This window comes from Apus apus, chromosome 2, assembly GCF_020740795.1.
Source record: "Apus apus isolate bApuApu2 chromosome 2, bApuApu2.pri.cur, whole genome shotgun sequence".
Taxonomy (NCBI): Eukaryota; Metazoa; Chordata; class Aves; order Apodiformes; family Apodidae; genus Apus; species Apus apus.
In genome coordinates, this window is record NC_067283.1 from 30,296,692 (window position 1) to 30,318,777 (window position 22,086).

The 22,086-nt window shown below is 38.4% G+C and overlaps 1 protein-coding gene and 1 long non-coding RNA gene across 3 annotated transcripts in view; one reads left to right on the forward strand and one right to left on the reverse strand.

The window, feature by feature from the left end:
- The window catches only part of LOC127381032 (uncharacterized), a 44,463-nt gene that overhangs the window by 385 nt on the left and 21,992 nt on the right, over nt 1-22,086 (forward strand). The window contains exons 2-3 of one of the 2 annotated variants that reach the window (XR_007888637.1): nt 1,496-1,583; nt 2,165-2,909. This is a non-coding gene — a long non-coding RNA (uncharacterized LOC127381032). Of the gene's footprint in view, nt 1-1,495; nt 1,584-2,164; nt 2,910-22,086 lie in introns of those variants that run through there. The other variant, XR_007888636.1, reaches the window with a different exon arrangement.
- SOSTDC1 (sclerostin domain containing 1) lies at nt 13,343-17,298 on the reverse strand. Its single transcript, XM_051610802.1, has 2 exons — nt 16,913-17,298; nt 13,343-14,662 (listed from the first exon to the last, which is right to left on the reverse strand). The coding sequence occupies exons 1-2, from the start codon at nt 17,115-17,117 to the stop codon at nt 14,247-14,249; spliced, it is 621 nt and encodes a 206-aa protein (XP_051466762.1). The 5' UTR covers nt 17,118-17,298; the 3' UTR covers nt 13,343-14,246.

A 22,086-nucleotide genomic window follows, 5' to 3' on the forward strand; every position in this document is an offset into this window, starting at 1 on the left:
AATCGGCAAAATGGGTCTCGGGTTGAAGTGTCTGGTTTCACTGCGCATTTTAGCCTGTCACGTGGGTGTCTTTTAATATTATTGCTACCCAGTTGTAATCTGAAAGTTCTGCACATCTTGTTGCAAAGACAGCTTTGCAAGTCTGAAAGCAGCGGTGTGAGCTGCTGCTGCGTGTCGGGGAGCAGCAAGGGCCAGCCCCTCCCAGCAGGGAGAGGCCGCCTGGAGCTGAGCACGGTACCGGGGCAGGAAGAAACGGCAGCTGCTCCAACCCTGGGCCAGGACCGCGCCCTCGGGGTCAGGCATAGTCCAGGGATCACCCAGCGAGGCCTCGAGTGAGGAGCCAGGTCCCAGGGCAAGCCAGGAAGCTGAACCAGTGTGTGCTGGTCAAGGTCAGGGAGGCACCAGACCAGGTGCAGACACGGGGGCCAGCAATAAAGACTGCCTGAAGTAGCTCCCGAGGGAAAAGGAGGAAGCGATGTTCAGGCCCTTGCCTCTAGCTTTTTTCATAACTGCTTTTATTAGTGGAGGAGCTGCCTTTAGACTTGGCAAGCTAAACTCTGTAAGTCAGTCAACTAATGTTCTTGAAGATGTGTGCACTCAAGGCCCTAACACTGTCCTCTTTGACATTGTTTTTAGGAAAAAATCAGTGTCTTTTATGCAGGCTGACCTAAAATGACAAGAGACTTTAGAGTCTGTGGGATTTTTTTATCTATTACTTGTATTTTTGAGAAGCTAACTTATTTACAGCTCTTCAGGTTTCTCTTAGTTGTATTAAAAGGAACCTAAGTAGGACACATATGGGGACTTTTCTGAGTAGATCTGATAGAAAAAGCAGCATGGAAGGAAGTTTGTTATGTCTCAGCTGGGCTGCTTTGCCAGTGCTAGCTGTGGACTTGGGTAAAATGAGCATACAGCATCTCAGAGCCACCATGGGTAGGAGTCATACAATAGTGAAGTGGTCCCTGCTAGCGAGGTTCATGGATATCATTGATGCCTGCAATAGCAGAAAAGTCCTGGAAAATCAGACAGTATAGTGAAGAACATAGGCACTTCACATGCAGAAGTCTCTTGACAGTTAAACAACAGAAATCACAGCAGCTGGTACCATGCAGTGAAACATGAGAGGGACTGGTGGCAAACAAAGCAAAACATTTGAAATGAAGGCATACAGATGTGCCTTCTAGAAAATTAAGGCTCCAAAAGCTTCTGTAAGGAACAAATGTATTATCATGGACATTGAGGGGAAAGGGCATGTTAAAAATATTAGTGATACAGATTGCTGACAAAACTTTTGGAATGGAGCTACTTTTCACTAGTGTTGGTCTCATTGTCTTGAGGACAGCATATCATGTGGGATTTTTTTTAGGAAATCCATTGACTCAGAAACTGTGTTTACCTGTTTCTTTTCCTTTTCTTATATTTTCTTTTCTTGGAAATTATTTCTCAATACCTACTTCCTGACTGATGACATACAGTTTCTGCTGTCTCTTTTCAGGTTTGCCCTGACACTTCCCCTCTGCAGACTGCCATTTCTTCAGCATCCCTTTGTTATCAGGTGCCCCAAATGAATTTTCCTTCTTAAGGTAGGCACCTCCAGCATCCACAATCAGCTTGAATCACATAGCTTACATTATTCTGACTTTTTCTTGCAGCAACTCTATACAAACATGTTCATGGAAGGTTGTTCTGCAACATTCCCACTTTTTTTTCAGTATAACGGACATTCTGAATTCATTACTCAGGTCTTCATACTTCCATTCATAAAAAACACAGACATTAACCTAATTGACTAGTTAATTTCTCAGACTTTTTTTCTTGTTTGCATTATTATAAGGAGCATAATAAGGTATTTTTAGTTCCCATGGCTCCTCCCACTGTACATTGGTTCTGATGGGTAGGTAAGTAGGATATTCCTGAACTAAAGCACAACCTCTAGAACTACTTTCCACTTCTGTCTTGACATAGTGGTTTTGTACCTCTTCCCTTACTCCAACAGCCTGTTGTGCTTAGAACCGTCTTTCTTGCGCAGCCAGCATTACCCCACCCCATTTCTTTCATGCATAATGATTTCTTCTGTAGACAAAAAGCCAGAAGAGATTGAGGAAGGGTGACTGCATGCCAGATTTGGTTCTTGTTCTGAAGCGCATTTTCCTTTTTATGTTAGGTGGATGGGAATGTCCAGAAGAAATTATATGTTATAGTAACTTTGATGGATGCAGACTTAAGTGTCATAAAATACGTTGTATATTTATGGTGAGATTTAAAGAACCAGCCAGACATCACTCTGAATCTGCCTTTGTCTGCACTTGAACGTCAGAAGCTTCAGAAGTTTTCACACTTTCACAGTCCCTACGGAGTCAAAAGATTCTTGTGTTGATAGCACCTGTAAATTCTTCAAGAAGCCCTTCAGTATAGATTCTTGAGGCCTTGGTTAGACTGAGCTACTTCTTTTATTTTCTATTTTCTTAGACAATGACATGGAAGGAAGAGAATATTTAACATCATTATCAATATATGGTTTGTCTTAGGATGAGTTAAGACTATTGGAATGTTTGGTTGTACATCTCTTTAATATTCATTTGATAGTAACGTGCAATTAAATGGCATTTTGTGAATATGTTATTTGCTTCACTTCCATTTTGCATTTTTAATCGAATCAATCTAATAATTTTGTTACTGTGCATGTATGTGCATGCTCATATATAAAAATTTGAAGTGGGGCAAAAAGTAAATTCATATATTGGGAGAACAGCTTTACAGAGTTTTTAATAGGATAAAGAGGGACAGAGGCAACATTTTTTGCCTCAAAGCAAGAATAGTGCAGGGTAATCCATCATTTTTGTGCAGGAGTATAACATCTGAAACCACAGTAGTAGTTTGCAATTATGCAGTAAATATGCCAATCATATGTTTGCAAAGAAAAGTGGGGGGGGGGGTGTGTTTTTTTTTGTTGAAGAAAGAAGGTATGTACAAATTGGAATCAACTTACAGAAGTCACATTCACCTGAAAATTTAACAGCTGGGGAAAAAAAAACATCTGTTTGTATGACTGAAAGTTATAATAGTGTTTCCAGATAACATTAAGTTGGAATGGTAGGAATCACACAGAAGAGTTTTTTTGTGAAAAATGAATAAAAGAATACAATTTCTTGATTAAAAATTGCAATTGAGTCTTCACAGATGTGGTATAAATTAACTGAGAAATTGTCCCCTTTTCAAGGTAATTTGTTCTTGAAGCATTTTGTTTTTAATCCAGATAAAATAAGAATTTACCTTTTATTGACCAGCAGCAAGGTTCACTATTGTGTGTTTTAAAGGGAAATGCATGCAATCAAGGGACATTTCATAGAATCATGGAATGGTTTGGGTTGGAAGGGACCTTAAAGATCATCTGTTTCCAAACCCTCTGCATGAGCAGGAACACCTCCCGCTAGACCTTGTAGCAACCTTCCAGTACCTGAAGGGGCCTACAGGAAAGATGGGGAGAGACTTTTCACCTGTAAGTGTAGTGATAGGAAAAGAGGTAATGGTTTTAAACTGAAAGAGGGTAGTTTTAGGTTAGACATTAGGAAGAAGTTCTTTACCATGAGAGTAGTAAGGCACTGGAATAGGTTACCCAGGGAGGTTGTAGATGCCCCCTCCCCGGAGGTGTTCAAGGCCAGGCTGGATGAGACTTTGTGCACCCTGGTCTAGTGTGACATGTCCCTGCTCATAGCAGGGAGATTGAAACCTGATGATCTTTAAAATTCCTTCCAACCTTAACCATTCTATGATTGTAGACCAGGTTGCTCAAAGCCCTGTCCAACCTGGCCTTGAACACTTCCAGGGATGAGTGATCCATAGCTTCCCTGGGCAACCTGTTCCAGTGTCTCACCACCCTCACAGTGAATAATTTAATCCTAATGTCTAACCTAAACCTACCCTCTTCCAGTTTAAAGCCATTAATTTAATTTGCTTTAAAATTTGCCATTTAATTTGGCAAATTAAAGTGAATTGTGAAAGTACAATTACAAAAAAATACAATGCTTCCTATTATGGAAGCGCAAAATCTATAAAAAGACAGCATAAAGCTAAAAATATTTTAAACCTGAGAGCCATTCTTGAAGCTAACACAGTATCTGCAGCATTACGAGTGGTGATGCAGGCTTTTAGCCAGAACCTTGTGTTTGCAGACTGTATTTCACTAGTTTATCCAGACATGTAAGTTACTGCTTCAGTGGTGGCAAACCTTAAAACAAACGTTCAGAGCTGTAAGTAAGCAAGTGGAATGTCAGTTCTCTATAGAGAATTTCTCTGTTCAAGTGCGATAGCAGTCTTGACTTTCTTCAAGTCACCAACAACTGGCTGTAATTGTTGCAGTCACTGTTTACAGAGACAGACACAGGTTCTTTGCATATCTAATGAGATTAGAAAGTCCCCCAGAAAACTCTATTTCAGGTTTTATCTTGCACGTCTATTGCTCTCTGTAGCAGTTTACATGAGATCTCGAAGTCTGAGGTTTCATCATTGTCTCTACATTTATATATGGGGAAAAAAAAAAAAAAAAAAAGAAAAAAGAAAGAAAGAAAAAGAAAGCATAGTCTGGGTAGGCATTTGGTGTCCAGATATTTTATTTCAGTTCTGATTGATGACTAGAAAAAAATCATCGTGTAGCAGTTTTCTTTTATGCTCTTCACAATCTTTTATTTGTTGTCTGTGACTGAGACCTAATTGACCCTCCATGTAGTCCTTTTGGACTGACATATCTTCACTGTTTCAGTCTTCGTTGCACAGCAGCTGCCTCAGAGTATATTCTCTGTGGTGACAGTGGTTCCCAGGTCAGTATCATGTCATAGGGAATGTAGACCTTGAGGCAGTATCATCGGTAATGGAATGCTGGAAAAAGCAAAACTTTTTTCCCTCCGAATCATAATTATCTCCTTTGGGGAAATCTTATTTCATACAAGCATATTTTTATGTTTGTATTTTTACAGATATGATTGCAAAGAGTTTTTTTTTGCTCTGAGATTCTTTGATGAAAGATGTGTGGAACACTTACATAAAGTGTGGTATTGATTCACTCCTATTGCTGTGTGCAACTGAGATCAAAACAGCAAGTATTCAATAAAGTAGCTCTGCACATGCATAACTTAAATGATGTAAATAGCTGACTATCAAATATCAAAGAGTGCTTACATGCCTAATCTACAGTGTGTGTAGAATCACCTATAGATCAGATCCCTAAGGGGAATTCTAAGTGTTATTGCCTTCATATGCAGTTCTGCAAAATATTTCTGATGTGTGGTTTTGATTTTTGACAAAATGGTGTATCAAGCTGTAAATTTTACTTAATGAGGTAGAAGTGTTCAATGATTTTTAGTTTGTTAATAGTGGAAGCATAAATAGAGAATATGAATGCTACAACTGTAAAGGAGATGTGGTCTCTGAACACAATGGAGTGTTTTCAGACTTGCATGTCATTGTAGGTGAGTGTTGAAAAACACGTTTCACCCGGTGTGTCGTGTTGTATGTTGCACCTTTGGCATCATTTTACATGGTTTTGGTAGATAAATTTCATCCAGAGTCTAGGAATACTTGATACACAGGAGAAGCATCTTGCTTATGTTCTGTGCAAGTGCTAGAGAAAAAATTGGCAGAATTTCATTTGTTGTTTGACACACTTTTTAAAGCTTCACCCTAAAATACTGTGTTCTCCCTGGAGTGTTTATCCATTCTGTACTCAATAATCCTTTAGGCTGTTTCTCTGGGGTATGGAAGGTTGGTTCAAGAGCTAATGAGTATTTTGTGCACACAGAGTAGAACAATTTAAAGATAAGAGAATTACCCCGTAGTATCTAATAAAAAAAAATAAAAAATAATGGAATGAGTCCCTGACTGCAGGAGTTTTTGTGAAATTTAGAAAGGTTAAAGACTTAAAGAAAGTATTTTACAGCTTTGGGGAGTGCTTTGGCAAATAGCTGATGGGGTGGAGGCCTTATGTAATTTTTCACTAGAAATGGTTGACTAGTCTTAAACACGTGGCTACAGGAGGGTCTTTGTATCTAGGTCAGATTTTAAGTAATGCCAAGGTTGGGTAGGCCTATCTGCTCAGCTTTAACTTCACCATTTATTCTGCTGAGTTACAGGAATTGTGTATGACTCTCAGGGTGCATTGTATGGTGACGGTAATAGAGATTTAGATGTGGAAGTTGAGGGACAGAAATCCCAGAGGCTTTTTTCCACTGTTACTGTGACTCAACAGCAAATACCAGACATCAGGATAGTGCCCTCTCATCTCAGTAAAAAAGGTTTAATTTATTCTTTTTTAACAGGCATCCAACGATGACTGGAGAAATAGTTACCTATGAGGAAAGACTAATGATGGTTTCCTTTTCTCAAAACTATTCAAAGCAGAGATAGTCTATGAACTGGTTAAATATGTGGTATTAAGCCACAGATGCCAGTGATATGGAATGATATAGTGAAACATTAGAGAATACTTAAGAGCTGAAGTTAGATTTGGAATAGTGTTGGGGTTTTCACTGCTCTAGATCTTTATTTTGCTTTTGTTGTGTGCATATTATCATGCCATATTTTATTGCTTTACCATGTTCTGTGTTATCTCTATGGAATGTTTCTGAAGGAATGTGAAACAGTTCACCAAACTTAAAGTGATGGAGAGAATCAAATAGAAGCAATACAAATTTGCAGATTTGGTATGGAGTACAATCTTTACTATTTATTACTACACTGCAAATATTGCTTCTGCATGTCTTGTCATGTTAATAATGGTCCTTATCCTTAGAATGCCAAGAATGTTAGCCATTAGTCCTGTGTCTGAAAAACATAGATAAGGAGAAGCACCTCGGCTTGCTGGAGTTCCTATAAGAGGGATCTGTTTAAGCTTTTACTTAACAAATGAAGATTGATAGCTGTACCATCTGGGATTGAAATTGCAGTAGGTAAAACAAGGGACCATCTAAGACAAAAACTGGACTTTGCCTTCATAGTGGTTTTGTATGGTACACGTTAGAGAGAAGAATCATGTGGAGCTGGTTCACTTTTCTCCTCTTCTTTGGAATTGTTAGTGTTGTATTTAAACCTTTTTGGCGGTGTGTAAGCAAAGTGTTTAAAATGCAGCATGGAAAGGTTTGTGAATCTTTTTGCCCTTTCTAAACAGTTGCTTTTTAGTGAGCAAAACCCGCAGAATTATAGTCCCTAAACACAGTACTGCTGCCCTAATACTTGGCCTTATCCTTCCCTGGCTTGTCCAGTTCAAGCATGAAAACATGACATTGAAAAGGATAGGTGCTTTGATCTTGTTTAGTTTTTAGAAAGATCAAGGTTACAGATTTTTTTCTAACTGCAGCAATGTGGCTACCTGACATCCAGCAATTATATAGTCAGCCTATTTAACAACTACCACTAAATAACCATCAAAAGTTAACCATTTTCCAGCAGACTAATCTGGCTGGATGTAAACCAACTACTTAATGCAGTCCCATTCATCTGACTTTAAAATTTTTTCCTGACACCTGTGCCAGTACATACTCAGGTTTTTTTCGGTGTTTGTTTTTTGTTTTGTTTTGGTTTTTGGTGTCAAAACAGGACTGTGGAACAGGTAACCTACTAGAAATAAAACAATTTGGTCATTGAGACACCATGGGAAAGAGGAACTAGATTTTGCCAGAGCCAGAATTTTCAAAGTGGAGGGCAGAAGCAGGCGGATTTGCAAGGGCCTGCAGTATTTGAGTAGACAAAGAGTATCACAAAGTCATGCATTCTTAAGATTCAAATGGTGGCTTGAATGGTCTGTCTAATGAGGGCTTTTATGGAAGAAGTATGCAAAAAAGTAATTAAGCAAATAAAAATGGAAATGCATCTGAATATTTACTTTATTCTTGGCAAAGGATGTTACAGACATTTTCTGCTGGCAGAAGTGGCAAGATTCATAACGGATTACGAAAAGTTCAAAAGAAAATATGGGGACAATAGTTGTGGAGCAACTAAAAGAGGTTTTATGGTTAACTCACTACCACTGTTCTTAATGGTCTTGTTCACAAAATCAGATTACTGTAATTTTATAAGGATAGCACTGAGAGCGAATGTAATGATAGATTTTATGTGTTTAAGCAGGAGTCTGAACCAAATTCTTCAACAAGGAAGTCCAAGTGTGTGGTAGACTTGACAACTTTCTAAGAAACTTCTATGTGAACTTTTTCAGTTTAGGCAGTATTCTTTTTCCTCAGAAAGAGGAGCCTGTGGTCACCCACCAGATGATATGTCCAGTGCAGTGAAACCCAAGTTTCTGTGAAGGTGTCAGGTTCTGAATTCTCCCTGACTTGGCCCAGTTCTGTGCAGATTGTGTGGATGGTACAGGCACACTCTGCTGTACATTCTTCCCTTTGCATGGGAAGAGACGTCATAGACAGCCCGCAACGGTTATCTACCATGTGAATTTAGACTTATCAGTCTAGTAAACTGGAAGTGTAGCATGTGCATTGGCTAATGTTTGGCTTGGCAATTTGCAAACAGAACAAGTCTTTTGAATCTCATGAAGTCTCATGAAAAGTTCTAGCGGTCAGAAGAAAATTAAGGACATGCAGCACTTGCTGCCCTCCACATGTAATTTTGTTCCATTTTTTTATCCATTTGTTCTTCTTTCTACTCTTCTAAGCACATCCAGAGTCAGACATTTCAGTATCTGAAAACAAGAGATCCAGTGCAGCAATACAACCTGGCTACCATCCTAAAAATTTCAATAAAGATGTACAAAAGCAGAAATTTCAGCAGGCTTTTTCAGTGTGGGGAAAAAAAAAAAAAAAAAAAAAAAAAAGTGAGTGATCCTTGCTAAGCTCAAAATTTTTGCAGCTTTACATTTTAGAAACAATCAGACCTCTGTTCTCCATCCCAGCTTAATGGCCATAGGGAATGTAGAAGAGCTTTCTTCAACCCATCCCAAAAGCAAATGAATAAATAAATAAGTAAATAAATAAAATAATAATCTAACAAGCAGCAGATGTTTAAACTTGCTTTAGCTGCAATTAAAACAAAGTCTTTGTGCTACAGAGTCTGTTTTAAAGCTCTGCATAGTCCCTCCATTTCTCAGAGCTTGTTCTTGTGGTAAGGCTAGATAAGTACTTGTCTCCTTAGGCCCTCTCCCTCAACCCTCCACTGTTTCATATAAAATAATTTTCATGACTGTGCCTGGTTAGCTCGTCTGTAGCCCACCAAAGCACCAGACTTCACAGACTGGTTTGTGCTTTTACTAAGCTTCTTTCCAGTTTCCTCAGTAAGTCTCTTCTCGCTGGGGCTAACAAAACAAACGTGGAACTCCTAGGTCGAGTCAGAGCATGACTTTTCCTCTCAGTAGCCAAAATTAAAAAAATATGCATCCAGCCATTCTAAAAAGAGATTTAAAATATTTCTGTATCAAAAAGCAAGTAATTAGTAATAATTCTAATTCGGAACAGCTAAAGTTTTAGATAATGAGACAATAATATACTAATGTAGAACTAGGGCAGGGGACAAGAAATAGACAGAGTTCAACAAAATATTTTTTAGGTGATTTATTTTTTTTTATTTAAATAGACGGGGACAAAGGTCACTTTTTGACAGGAGTTGTCTTTGGGATTTAGCAAATAGAACTATATTAATGTTGCAGTGTACTCTGGTTCAGGCCTCTTTTTCAGGGAGCTGAATTTTTTTGTTTTCTTTTACATTCACAAAGTACCATATTCCTCAAACAGCACTATTAAAGTCATGGTCTTGATTTTCATTTATATTCAGACATCCTGTGTATTTCTTTAAGGTTGTACAGAGGCATTAAGAAGGCCTGAATTCCAGCTAGGTAGTATAACAGTACTTCATTCACTATAATATGTTGTGAAACCAAAGTGAGTTAAAAAAAAGAAGTTCCCCAGATGTAGTTACAGTCCAGTGTTTATAGAAATTTTTCTCAGCAATTAATAAAGACTAGTTGTTTTCATGGTGTGTAGTTTGGTGAGCATTATTTAAGAATAAAAAGTATTTTCTTGTCATGGAAGTACTGAGGAAAATAGATGTTTGATTATTAGCTCAGCGGCAGGCAATATCACTTGTAAATCACACCTTTCTGGTGTGTCAGTCCACATAACTAATACGATGAATGAGCTGAAAGGCTGGATGTCTTTCAGAAAGATGCATGGGCAGGCTTTTTGTTGAGGGACGACGTTCAGGTAAAATTAACAAACCCAGTGACAGAATGTCTGCTTAACTCATAAATCTCTAGAGAATTTTTGGTTTTACCCTGGAGCCACGTTTCTATGTGTGTCAATGAACTTAAAATCAAAGCCCCTTGCCTGGCCTACGGGAAAGGAAATGCATCACAAGAATAGGATACCTTCCAACACTAAGGATTCCTTATAATTTTCCACTGAACACCTCCAGGTTAATACTGTAGCAACAAGACTCTCACAGTGGAATGTCTTGAACAGTCCTTCCTTGATTAATGCTGTACGTCTTTAGAAGGATATAAAGGTCAAGGTTAGGAGCACTACAGTGATTTACTAGCAGAAATCTCTTGGGTATTCTGAAGGGTGTTATTCAAATGTCTGCTTTATTTCCAAGCAAATGAATGAACTAGGGTTGGGTGGTTTTGATTCCAAGGCTGCTGTACGGGAGAGAGCACCAGATTTGTTACTATTACTAAAAAACTGAATAAAGAAACTTCTCAAGAACCTTTCTAGTCCAGACTGGAAATCCCAGGTCCTTCTGACTCCCACAGTTGATAATGTCTTAATGACACACACCAGCTACCACTGCCTCCACACAGTGTGCCCCTGAGTGGTACCATGCTATCAAAACAAGCAGCATCTGGCTTAGTTTGTTTCTAGTGATGTCTAAGGAAAATTGATTTCCATTCATTATAAAACAATTTACCCCCTAGCTGGGGGCAGTTTTCATCAAGTCAAAAGTAATAAAATAATGATGGTAAATTAACAGATTATTTTTTATTTATTCACTTTTAATTTTCTAAAGAAGTGTGAGAACATAAAAAATTATTATGTTTGTTTTAAGATGTTTCTAGGAAGCCTTTGGACTTAGTGATCTGCCCATATGACATGATATTATTGAAAAAGTCAGCTTCTATATATTCTTAGTGTAGTAAGTCTAGACTATTTAGTGATCTGATTTGTGTAAAAAACTTACCAGATCTAACTCTATATTGTACTTTTAAAAAACATTTACATGCTTCTTTTATGTATTTGACTTAATAGTTCAGGTGAAAACTAAGAAAATTCTAGCATGTTTTTCTTTCCTTTTTAACTTTTAAACAAACAAGTGAAGGTGTATGATATTTAAAATTATTTCAGTTTAAGCAGTACTATATTTTTCATTGAATCTTTTAGAAGATTCTCCACTATAGATGGAAAAGCAATGGCCCATATCCTACCCACTGCAACTTTACATGCTGGAGACTCTCCATATAGAAAAAACTAGTTGGATGTACTTGTATAATACCTTTTGTCTGAATCCTTGGATAGACCCCTGTGAGTTCACATGGGACAGTGAAATAGAAGCCAGATTGTATAGGTCAGCATTCAGAGCTAGGAGATGAGTCACAAAGAGTAACATTATTACTCAGGAAAATTCAGGATTAACATATTTCTGACACCATTTTTCTTCACATCTTCCAGACAGAAGGCCAAAGCTATGGCCAAAGAAGAGACCATAGCTAACTCAGGTGGCACTTCAAAGTTAAGTTGCTGCTGATGGGCAAAGCTCTTAGTGGCTGCCCTCATGTTCCCTCAAATATTCCAGACTTAGAGATGACACCTTCATTAAGTCATCTGAATGGAAGTGTGCCACATTATTCTCCCTCAGTTGGTTCTGTGTGAAAAGACAAACTAGGAGTTTTGATTTCTATTGCTATATGCAAATTCTTATTGAATATGCATATTGTTCCCACAGTAAAACTTCACTGACTGTAGAAGAGACATGAGCATTAAGGGTGTGGGGTTTTTTCACCATTCTTGTTTCTGGGAGTCAAACATAGAACAGGCAAGGCAACATTACTGATGTGTGTTGACTATTGGCTTTGAAAATAATTTTGGTTAAATTTTGGTCCATGTCTCAATCTTTTGTGCTTTATCATTTTAAAGAAGTAGCTGGAGAAAAATTTAAAAATTGATAGACATTTGACAACAATCTTTCCTCCATAAAACAGATTGAATGAGACTATACTGTCTGTGAAAATAAAAAGCTAGGATATCTGAAAGTCTACTGGACTGAAATGCCTTGGAGCAACATCATCTCATCTCTCTCTCTGCTAACTCCTATATTCATCATCTATCTTAGGCTTGAAAGCACCACCTTTAAGATCTTTAAGATAAGTATAAAATTGTGTCCTTCTCACAATTCTGATATTTTCATGACCAAAAAACTAAACCTGAAACAACTAGGTCATTAATGCAGTGTTTTTAAACTGTGTCACCACGTAGATAACTTTAACTCAATTATTTATAAAAGTAGGTATCTTTCTTACATATAAGAGAATACTTGAAAATAGTTTGGAGTAAAAATCATTACATTATGTCCATAATATTTAGGATTAAGTAAGTCAAGCAGTAGCAGTGATTTTCAAACAGTTCTACATTAATGATCAAGGAAGATCTCTGCCAAGAACTTAATGATTAATCTTTTGGAACAAAAATGGAAAATGGAATGATATAAAGAGGTCAAAGAGAGCTTGTGTGACACCTTATCAGGCAAGACTTTTAATTACTCTCTTCTTGTATAATCTCTTCTTTGGTTGCAAATGGGTTGTAAAAGTTAATTATTCAAGAACAGCAGAATCCCATGATGAAATCTTACCTAAAGTATTTCAATATCATTTGAAAGATTAAGAATTGGTGATTCAAGGACTATATGTTTAAAAGTAGATTGCTTACTATATATTTCCTGATACATTCTGTAAGAATTTGTAGATAATGTGTAGGACTCTTATTTGATCTATGGGGAAGATGAAACTGCATGTTATTTTTACCATTAGTCTTTGACTTAATCATTACTAATGAGAAGAAAATAAAAAATTGTGGTGTCTTACTAGATTGTAAAACATCCCAAGTATACACCACTTCTGCAATGTACAACTTGAGAATTACTAATTAAGATCCTGGCTTGGACCATTAATAAGCACCATCTGTTAAATGGCCATGTAAGATTTTTAGATCCATAAAGAATCCATAAAATGATTGCTTTAATGTTAAAAACTATTGATAGATATTTTTTCTAACCAAATAATGTTCTTCCACTTTTTAAGATTAAATGTTGAGACCTAGTAAAATATGTCCATTTTCATACACTGAGCCCAACAATATGTTTTTTTAGCAGTGTTTATTTTTGTAAAAAAAAAAATCAAAAAACAATTTGAAAGAAAGTAATTGTATCTGTCTTTTGATTGCACACTTTTAAACAAAAATAATACAGAGTGGACAATGAAAAATACAGGGTTTATGTTGCTACTTCAAAACAACACCTAGGTTTATGAATGTTCAAAATGAAAATATATATACCAAGAATGCTAAAATGTCTATTTTACATTATCTACAAAATATACGTTCTAATCCAGCCACAAATCATAGGAAAATACTTTGATACATGAGGAAAGCTATAAACATAAGAACATTTTGGAGGGAAATAACACACATAAAAGCTCATTAAATAATTACAACAACAAATAAATAGTTTGTTCAGCTTTACTTTTTGATTGCTGCCATGCATATTTTAATTTTTGGTATACTGAAATAAAAGAAAAGTGAGCATGCAAGGCATTTTTTAAGAATGAATCTGAAAGCAGATACTAGGTGGTATATTTTTAAGCTGTTTTCATAAGCCATAAGTTCATAAAACATTATATAGAAGGCAATAGACATAATAACTGTTCTCATGAAAGCACACAACAAAGCATCTTTTTACAAAATAGACTTCAGTGAATATTCATGGCAAATTTTCTTTGCCTCCATGGCTGGAGGAAATGTAAAAGTTTACCATGTGGGTTTGGAAGACTTGTGTTATTCCCATCTTGAGCATTTGGCAGATCACCCAAAAGGTCCATATGCTGAGAATGCCCCTTTTGATTTGGTCAAAGCAATAAGCATGTAGTGTCAATTGAGACCACAGCAATGGCAGACTTGTCTTTAAGCAGTCAGAATGGTAAAGCAATTGGCTACAGGTGAGTTCAGTTTTGGCAGGACAAGAGGGAGATGAGACAGGATGCCTGACTTCTAACTTGTACTATGTTTGCTGGATTTACTGGCTCTTTTCCTCTCTTTGTGATGCTGGATAGGTTTTGCTTGAGAGGTTCCCTCAAAGTTGTGGCTGGACTCATTGTGCTGCCTGGTATATCTCTTGCACTTGCAGGCTGTGACCACAGTTATTTTGTAGGTTCTGATACTTCCATCCTGGCACTGAAGCTGGATCCTCTGAGTGCGAGTTTTGTCATTGACACATCTCCACTCTTGCGAGCTCCGCCTGCTCCAGTACTTGGTTCCATAACCTCCTCCAATCCAGTTGGGGAGCAGTGGCAAAGGGAGGCATTCACCAGCACACACCAGCTCCTTCAGTGGATTGATGCTGGTGCACTGGCCATCTGAAATGTACTTGGTGGATCGCAGTTCCCGACAGCCAACCTGCACACGATCTGCGGAATGCACAGAATAATAAACACTGAGATGCAGAATGGAAAGCTTTCCTTAACCATTCATATTTCCATTAACAAGCTATGTTTTGCAGAAGTTAAGGTAGGCTGTAATCTTTACAGGACATCTCTTTACTGTTGTGTACCCCAACACGAGGGCCTCAAGCGCTGATGGTATCTCTGGGTATTACCACAGCATAAAGAAATCATTATGATCTGCACTTCAGCAGTTGTGGTAGAAGAAGCAATTTTATTCTCTGTCCTTCTCAGGGACATACCTTTTAGAAGAGAAAAAATGCCCCAAGGGAGGAAATGTTTCCTGCTTGTTCTCAGTCTAGGGAATCTGCTCTGTGATGTTTACAACAATTATGCTGGATCATTAACAAGGGGGGAAATAGTGCTTTGGGAACTGCTTATGTGCTTTTAAATTACTTTCAAACATTGTGTTTCTTCTCATTCCACGGTTAGAGTGGACTGAGTCTCCTGTGAGTGCTGCTGCTCAGAACACAGATACTGCAGAAGTGATAAGGACTGAAGTTACCAGGGAATGGTGTTCTGCATACAAAGTTTGAATGATTAGTGCCAACAATTTCAAGAGGTTTTGTTTTTCCCTCAGGGTAACACCATCTTTGTATTGGTAGTGGTCTTTATATTGTATGTAACATAGAGGATCCTGCAAATTCTCTCAGGCAACTGACATAAAATGAACAAGCAGAGCTTCTCATACAGGCATGTTTGTACCCGTCTGTATGTGTAACTCTGCACCCTGCAATAAACACAACTGTTTATTTCAGTAATTACACTTTGAAATAAACGCCCACAGCGCGCTTAATTTTAATAAGCAATCTTTACTGGCTGAGCTCTCCCTCTTTCTGAAGGACAATTACGGCGCAGATTCTCCACACAATGCAATTAACTAACGCCTTTAAAATAGAAGTAATTACTAGAAACATTTTGGAGTGAATCATAAAAGGCTTTGAAGGTACATCTACATATCACAGCTACAGGCTGCTTCTGTTTCTACTTGGATTTTTGCAAGCTAGTTCTGAACAGAGACACTAAGTTAAGATTACTTCACCGTGTACCCTGTGTCTGAAGGATGGGTAGACAGAGAGACTATAAATCTGCAGACTGATTGATCAGAGGGACTGCTTACAAGTTCTCCTGCCTTGCAGAAAAGATTCTAGATTGCCTTCCTGCAGCTGCACTCAGGAATGTACCTGGAAGCAGCTGGTCACAGATTTGAGTTTGTCTCTCCTGTTTGTATGTCTTTCCTGGCTCAGCTTTTATCCAGTGACAGCTCATTGACAATGAATACCTACTGGGCTGCTTCAGTAATCTCATAATGATGAGATGCTTCCTGTGCACTTAAACCCTTAGCATTCATAGAAGCTGACACACCTGGCTTCGCTGAAAGGTATTGGAGTCACTTTTTGCCTTCACTTTCCAGGGATGACGCTATTTTTATCGAATCGTTGTGGGTGGGTTGGTGTGTGTATGTCTCTATTTTGATTTATTTCATTCAAAGAGGCGGGCAGGGGAGGGAACAGATAAGTCAGCAGAAGGTTTCCAGATCCCCATGTATCTGACATACATTACATAAAACTCAGCAGGAAAAGACTACATATAGAAAGGCAAGTTGGAGCAGAGATCATAGGTAAATTATGAGCTGATTTGTTTACTTTTGCTGGAGGTGTTAAGCAGGTAAGTGCTAGAGCAGGAAGTAAAACTAAACAGCGGGAACAAAATTCAGAGGTTTTTATTGCATTTGAAAAGAAGCCCAGACACCACCTCTGCCCAGAGTGGGAGGGTGAGTTAAGAAAGCGAGCACTTTGGAAATGCCTTTCACTCCTTTTCCTTTATCTTGCTTCCCTGCCGGATAACCCATAAAACCCGGCGTTCTCGGATGAACCTCCCTCAGGAAGTAACCTGCCCGAGAGAGCCGGTCCTACAGGCTCGCACGGGGGAGGGAGGTTTGCTCGGGGGCCGCCCGGCGAGCAGATCCCAGCCAGGAACCAGCAGCATCTTCCCCTGCCCCGGCTTCCCCGAGGCGCTGGTTCCCACTAGCGCCGCACGGGGGGGGGGGCAAAGCGCACCGGCAGCAGCCGCGACCGGGGGCTCCGCTCCCGGGGCCGGGCCGGGCCGGGCCGGGCCGGGCTGGGCTGCCCTGCCTCCGAGGTCCCGCCTGGGTCGCTCCGCCGGAGGACCAAGGGCTGCAGGACGTGGTGGAAGTGCCGTCGGTAGGATACTCACTGTTACGGTCGGATCCAGCGCTGGTGTAGTGCCTGCCTCCATTCCTGGCTTGATTCAACGTGCTGTTGCTGCTTGGGCTCGCTGCAGCAGGCTTAACGACGTGTGAATAAAGTATCTCTGTGGCATCGTTCTTGAAAGCCAAGTAGCTTTTCGTGAAGATGCACGCTAGGAGAAAGCCATAGAAGTGAATGGCAGAGAGAAGCATGGTTGGTTCTGTCTCACAGAGCTGGATGAAATCTTTTTCTCCTGCTTCTTCTGGGTAACTCTGAAATTGCTCTTGAAGGTTTCCTTTATATATTCAGTGAGGCTTGGCATTCATTCAGGTGTAAAGTTGTGGATGGCTTCAGAATGAAAACCCACAAAAGGGGTGGGATCCCTACAAGAGCCTGTGAAGACCTTTTACCAATAGGAGAGAAGACTGCAGTAAAGGAGGAGTTAGATGCACTAATTGCAGGATTCCTATTTGGGGCTTTTGAGGGTATCAGAAGACACTTAGGCACCACACAGCAGCATTCGGGCTGAGACCTAGAGGCTGCCGTCTCTGCCCTGCCATTCCACATGGCCCTGCTCGCCGGGCGTTTTTGTGTGATCTGACTTAACAAGGTGTCAGAATCAATTTCTCGTGCTCCTGTAATGTAAAGTTAAATCCGCTCTTCTCAAATGTGACTTTCAGGAAACTTGCCAGCTCTGTATGGATGCAAAATATTGTAGAACTTACAGAAGACTGCTAGTTACATTAAAGCTCTTTACTATATACCAAGATGACTTAAAAAAAAATACTGTTAATAATTTAAAACTGCCTCTAGATGCTTTAAATTATGCAGCTTTGATCAACAAGGAGCACTGCTAGAGAAATTACTTGTTCTAGGGGAATATTCTTGCCATGATGTGCAGAGTAACAAGTATTTCTGTATCACCAAGCATAAAAAGCATTTCCTCTAGCATTTCCTCCTTCATATGTTTGTATGCTAATACAAACATATCCATATTCATAGCCTCTCACTATGCTTATTTACCAAACTAGTCTTTTTTAGGTTTTTACATTGCCTAGAGCATTCTTACACTTTTAATGTATTATTTTGTGTGATAAAGACAACAAAGAGTTAAGAGTAGTCCTTATTTTGACATACTGTTTTACTGTGTCACACACTTATTTGATTTTACATCCAATTACTTGGCCCAAATCCAAACTCTAGTGTAAGTTGAGATGCTGTCAGTAGGCAAATGCTTGTCTGCATCATGGTAAATGCTCTGTTTTATTTGTTATAAATAAAACAACAGTGATCAACACTGAAAGCTAGTGTTCTAATTAAAAGGAAACCTTTTTCTTGGGAAAAAGCACAACCATGCAGGTGGCCACATATGTAAAGATTAAACTCTTTGGAAGTGAGTTGATATCTATAGAGCCATCCTGGATTTTTTTTTCTTTTATTTGTGTGTGTTCTGTAATGAAAGTAGGATACAGGTCAGTTACCTCTACTGTAAGGGTCAAAATCTCAGTCATTCAGAGAAGACAACTTACTTTCATCCTAGTCGCAAGCAGACTATTTTCTGAATCAGCAACACTTTCCTCTTACATCACTAAGGAAGTTACCATGGATATCAGCAGGAGTAAGGACAGATCCACAGTAAGTGCCAAATTGATACCCTTTGCTTAAAAGACACAGGAAAAACAGGAGTGTTGCAAAGTGAAGTGAGTTTTACTGGCAGAGCTGTGTGTGGGGAAGTTGAGTTGATTGCCTGCATCTATTATGACTAGCCCAACCCAGTTCTGGAATAACAAGAATGTTGCAGCACAGAGTGAGATCTTTCAGCAGAGTAATGTATGGAGGAGTGGGATCACTGCTAACTCCTGACAAAACTCCCAAGTTCCACTCTCATGGAACATCTTATATAGCCACAAAAGCTATATAAGCTATAAAAAAAAAAGTAGAAAATAAGTTTCCTTAAGCAAATTATCAAAGAAGACATGTACATTACAGACCATTAATGTTTGAACATTATTTTTCTTCACCAGCAGCTAACCCAAGGTCTACTTTATCTGTGTTCAAGTCCTACTTAATTTTTTCTCATACTCACAGATCATACAGGTCTTCACACATCTCACCTTCCCTGCAGGATAGTCTCTGTGATGAACTGAGCCAATATAATTAAAAGCATGGAACCTATTTTCCAGTTATTCACAGTACCTGTGTATACCAGTCAGGGGACATCTTCCTAGTAGAAAGATTTTCCCACATTAGATGAGACTTGGGAAAGTCAGAAGTTTCTTTGAGAGCTGTTTTCTTTGAAATAAGGCATATAATCTTCTCACAGGAAAAATGTATGGGAACTTGGAGTGGCTATAGGACTGGGTCTGCAAGGTCTGAGCTTGCTATGCCTCAAACTTTTAAGCTTTCAATGAAAGCTAAAAATCATCCTTTCAACTTTGGGCTATGTGAAACCATCAAGGTTGTCATATATTTATCTTGGTCTCGTCACTTAGAGAAGGAATACCTCAAGACAAGCCTTCTACAGCCTTTTTAAAGGAAAATTTTGGCCCTGAATTTGCCACAGAAAAAATAACACAGATTACCTCCTTTTTCTGTGCACTAGACACAGAGTGGTCATTATTTTAATTTCATTTTTGTTTTCCTCTTGTTACCAATATTGTATGAAAACTTCACTATTTCAGATCCTTGGTCAGTACTGTCAGCCACCCTGCTTTGAAAAGCAAGGAGGCTTCTGAGGAGTTTGTAATTTAATTTGATTCATACTTTATTTTTGTCAAACCTAGTGCTTGCAGTCTTTCATTTTTTTCTGAGTCAACCTGAGAGAGATTAGAGGTTGCATGAGGGGAAGCGATGTTGGTCACTCAAATTTTGTTATTTTCCTGAGTGAACCTCACAATCAAAAGGTGTTTCTTAATGCTTAGCTCAGAACAGGTTCCTAGTCTTGAAATATGTTTGCCTTCATTGGTTACATGATTCAAAGGTAAAGGCTTTAAGTTACCTTTGTAGCCTCCAAAACAGACTTATTCTAGTCAGATTCAGTGGCTTGAGTAGAACATTGCTCTATGCTTAATGTCTAATATTGGCCATAAGGAATATATTACACAAGGTCTTTGAAGTCTGCACTGGCTTCCTTTTTCCCTCTGGGCATAACTCAGGATGTTCTTATTGATCTATAAAACCCTATATGCTTTGAGTCCTAGGCAATAAATTCTCTCTCCTTTATCTTCCATTATGACGCTTAAGATCAGCTGGGGGATGCTGACTGTATCTTGAGTGTCTGGAGAGGTTGAATGCTCAGTGTGAAGGGCCCAGGAGACAAGATTCCACTTCTCCTATAGATCCATGAGAGCTCCATTCTGCTACTTGGCATGGTGTAAAGGCCGTTCTTTAGTCAGATCCTTGAAGGTGACTGTGAGGAAGGCACAGGGAAGAAACCCGTTAACCAGATCAATGTAAATGTTTGTACATATGTCCAGGGATAAAGGGGTGCATTTAACTACATACTTGTAACTGTTTCTTGTGTCTTAAGAGCCTTGCTTCTGAATGAACCTAAACACAGTGGTAAAGTAATTCATTGCTCTTCAGAAATAAGGGTATCCAGAGGTACACCTGAAATCTTGTTTTCTTCATTTTCTGTAATGGAAAAAAAGCCACACTTCTTTCAATGGATGTAGAATAATCCAAGGCATATGTTCTGTAAATATCCCAAAAGAGAATTCCCTGCTTTGTGGTCATTTATAAGTCTGTCAGGATCCCATTCTCCATGTTTCTTAGACACTACAATGATGTCCAAAGGGCAAAGTTTTGTGCAGAGCGCACACACCTGTCTAGCAGCACAAAACAGCCACAGGGGATAGAAGGGTATGCACTGACAAGTACAAATGACTGCCAGAGAGCTTTGTCTTTGCAACCCACATGGTCGCTGAACATGCACAAAATAAGGAGTTCCCAATTTTTCATAAAACTTGGGCCTGCCAAGTTTTAATAATGACAGGAAAAGGCCAGAATTAGAATGGAGGCTGCATAGAAAACAAGGTTCAAAATTAATTTTTATATTTTTATTTAGTCACAAAGAGAAGACCATTAGGGCATTGTACTTCTGATTTGTTTCCAAAGGCAGATACTCTGAGAATAAGTACCGGCTCAGATAAATGACTACAAAAAAGAAACTGACATTTATTACTTTACACCTTAAAACAGAAATGACTGTCAGGCTATTTTCTGTTAAGCAATATGCATATTAGTAAGGTACTTCAAAGCAGCATAAAATGTGATTTGGAGCATGATAAGAGAATTTGTCTTAAAGTGAGGTAAAATTGTAATAAACGCAACTTTAGAGAGCTCGTAAGCTGTTGTGCAACAAGTTAGCATACTTTTAAAGCTCACAGAAAATATATTCTAGAAATTCTCAAATCAAATATTTTTGGAATACTGAGGTTTTTCAATAGTTTTTAATTTTCTCAACAAATTACATTTGCAAGATTCAATTGAGAACACGATATGTATTCTTATTAATGAGAATTACTAATTAGTTCTGATTTATGTCTTCTTCATCTCTTTAAGATTTCCTATTGCAATTTTATTTTTTTCTCCTTGCTTTTATACATAATGTAGACAGAATAATTTAGGTCAGGCTGTGGCTTCAAAGGAGGCAATTTATCACTTTTATCAAAAAAGACATTATATACAGACTGAAGAGGGGGAAATACATTTATTTTGAAATTCTGGGAAAATTGACAGCACATTAAGGACTGTCTGCACTAATTATAATTGCCATCTACTCTTGAGCATATTCACAAAGATTTTAACACCTGATCGAGGGCAATGTGGTCTATTATAATCCAAAAAATGTTTTATGGTTTTCTGCATATGTTGAAGCAGAAAGAAAAACAAAGCAGGGTTTTACAAATGAAAAAAAAAAAAAAAAATCAGAGCCTGTTTATTTGGGGTAATATTTTTGGAAACTCTTTGGTGACATTGAAAGTAACACTTTTCAGAGGCTTAGGGCAATAAAGCAGGATTTTTTAAATATACATATACACTGAAGTCAACTGGACATCGGTATCTACATACTTTCTAAAATGTTGCCCTAAGGAGTGAAAGTCCTATTGATTTTCAGTGAGCCAGTCACTTAAATGCTTTTGAAAATTTCACCCTCAGGTTAAAATTCTGAAACTCCTA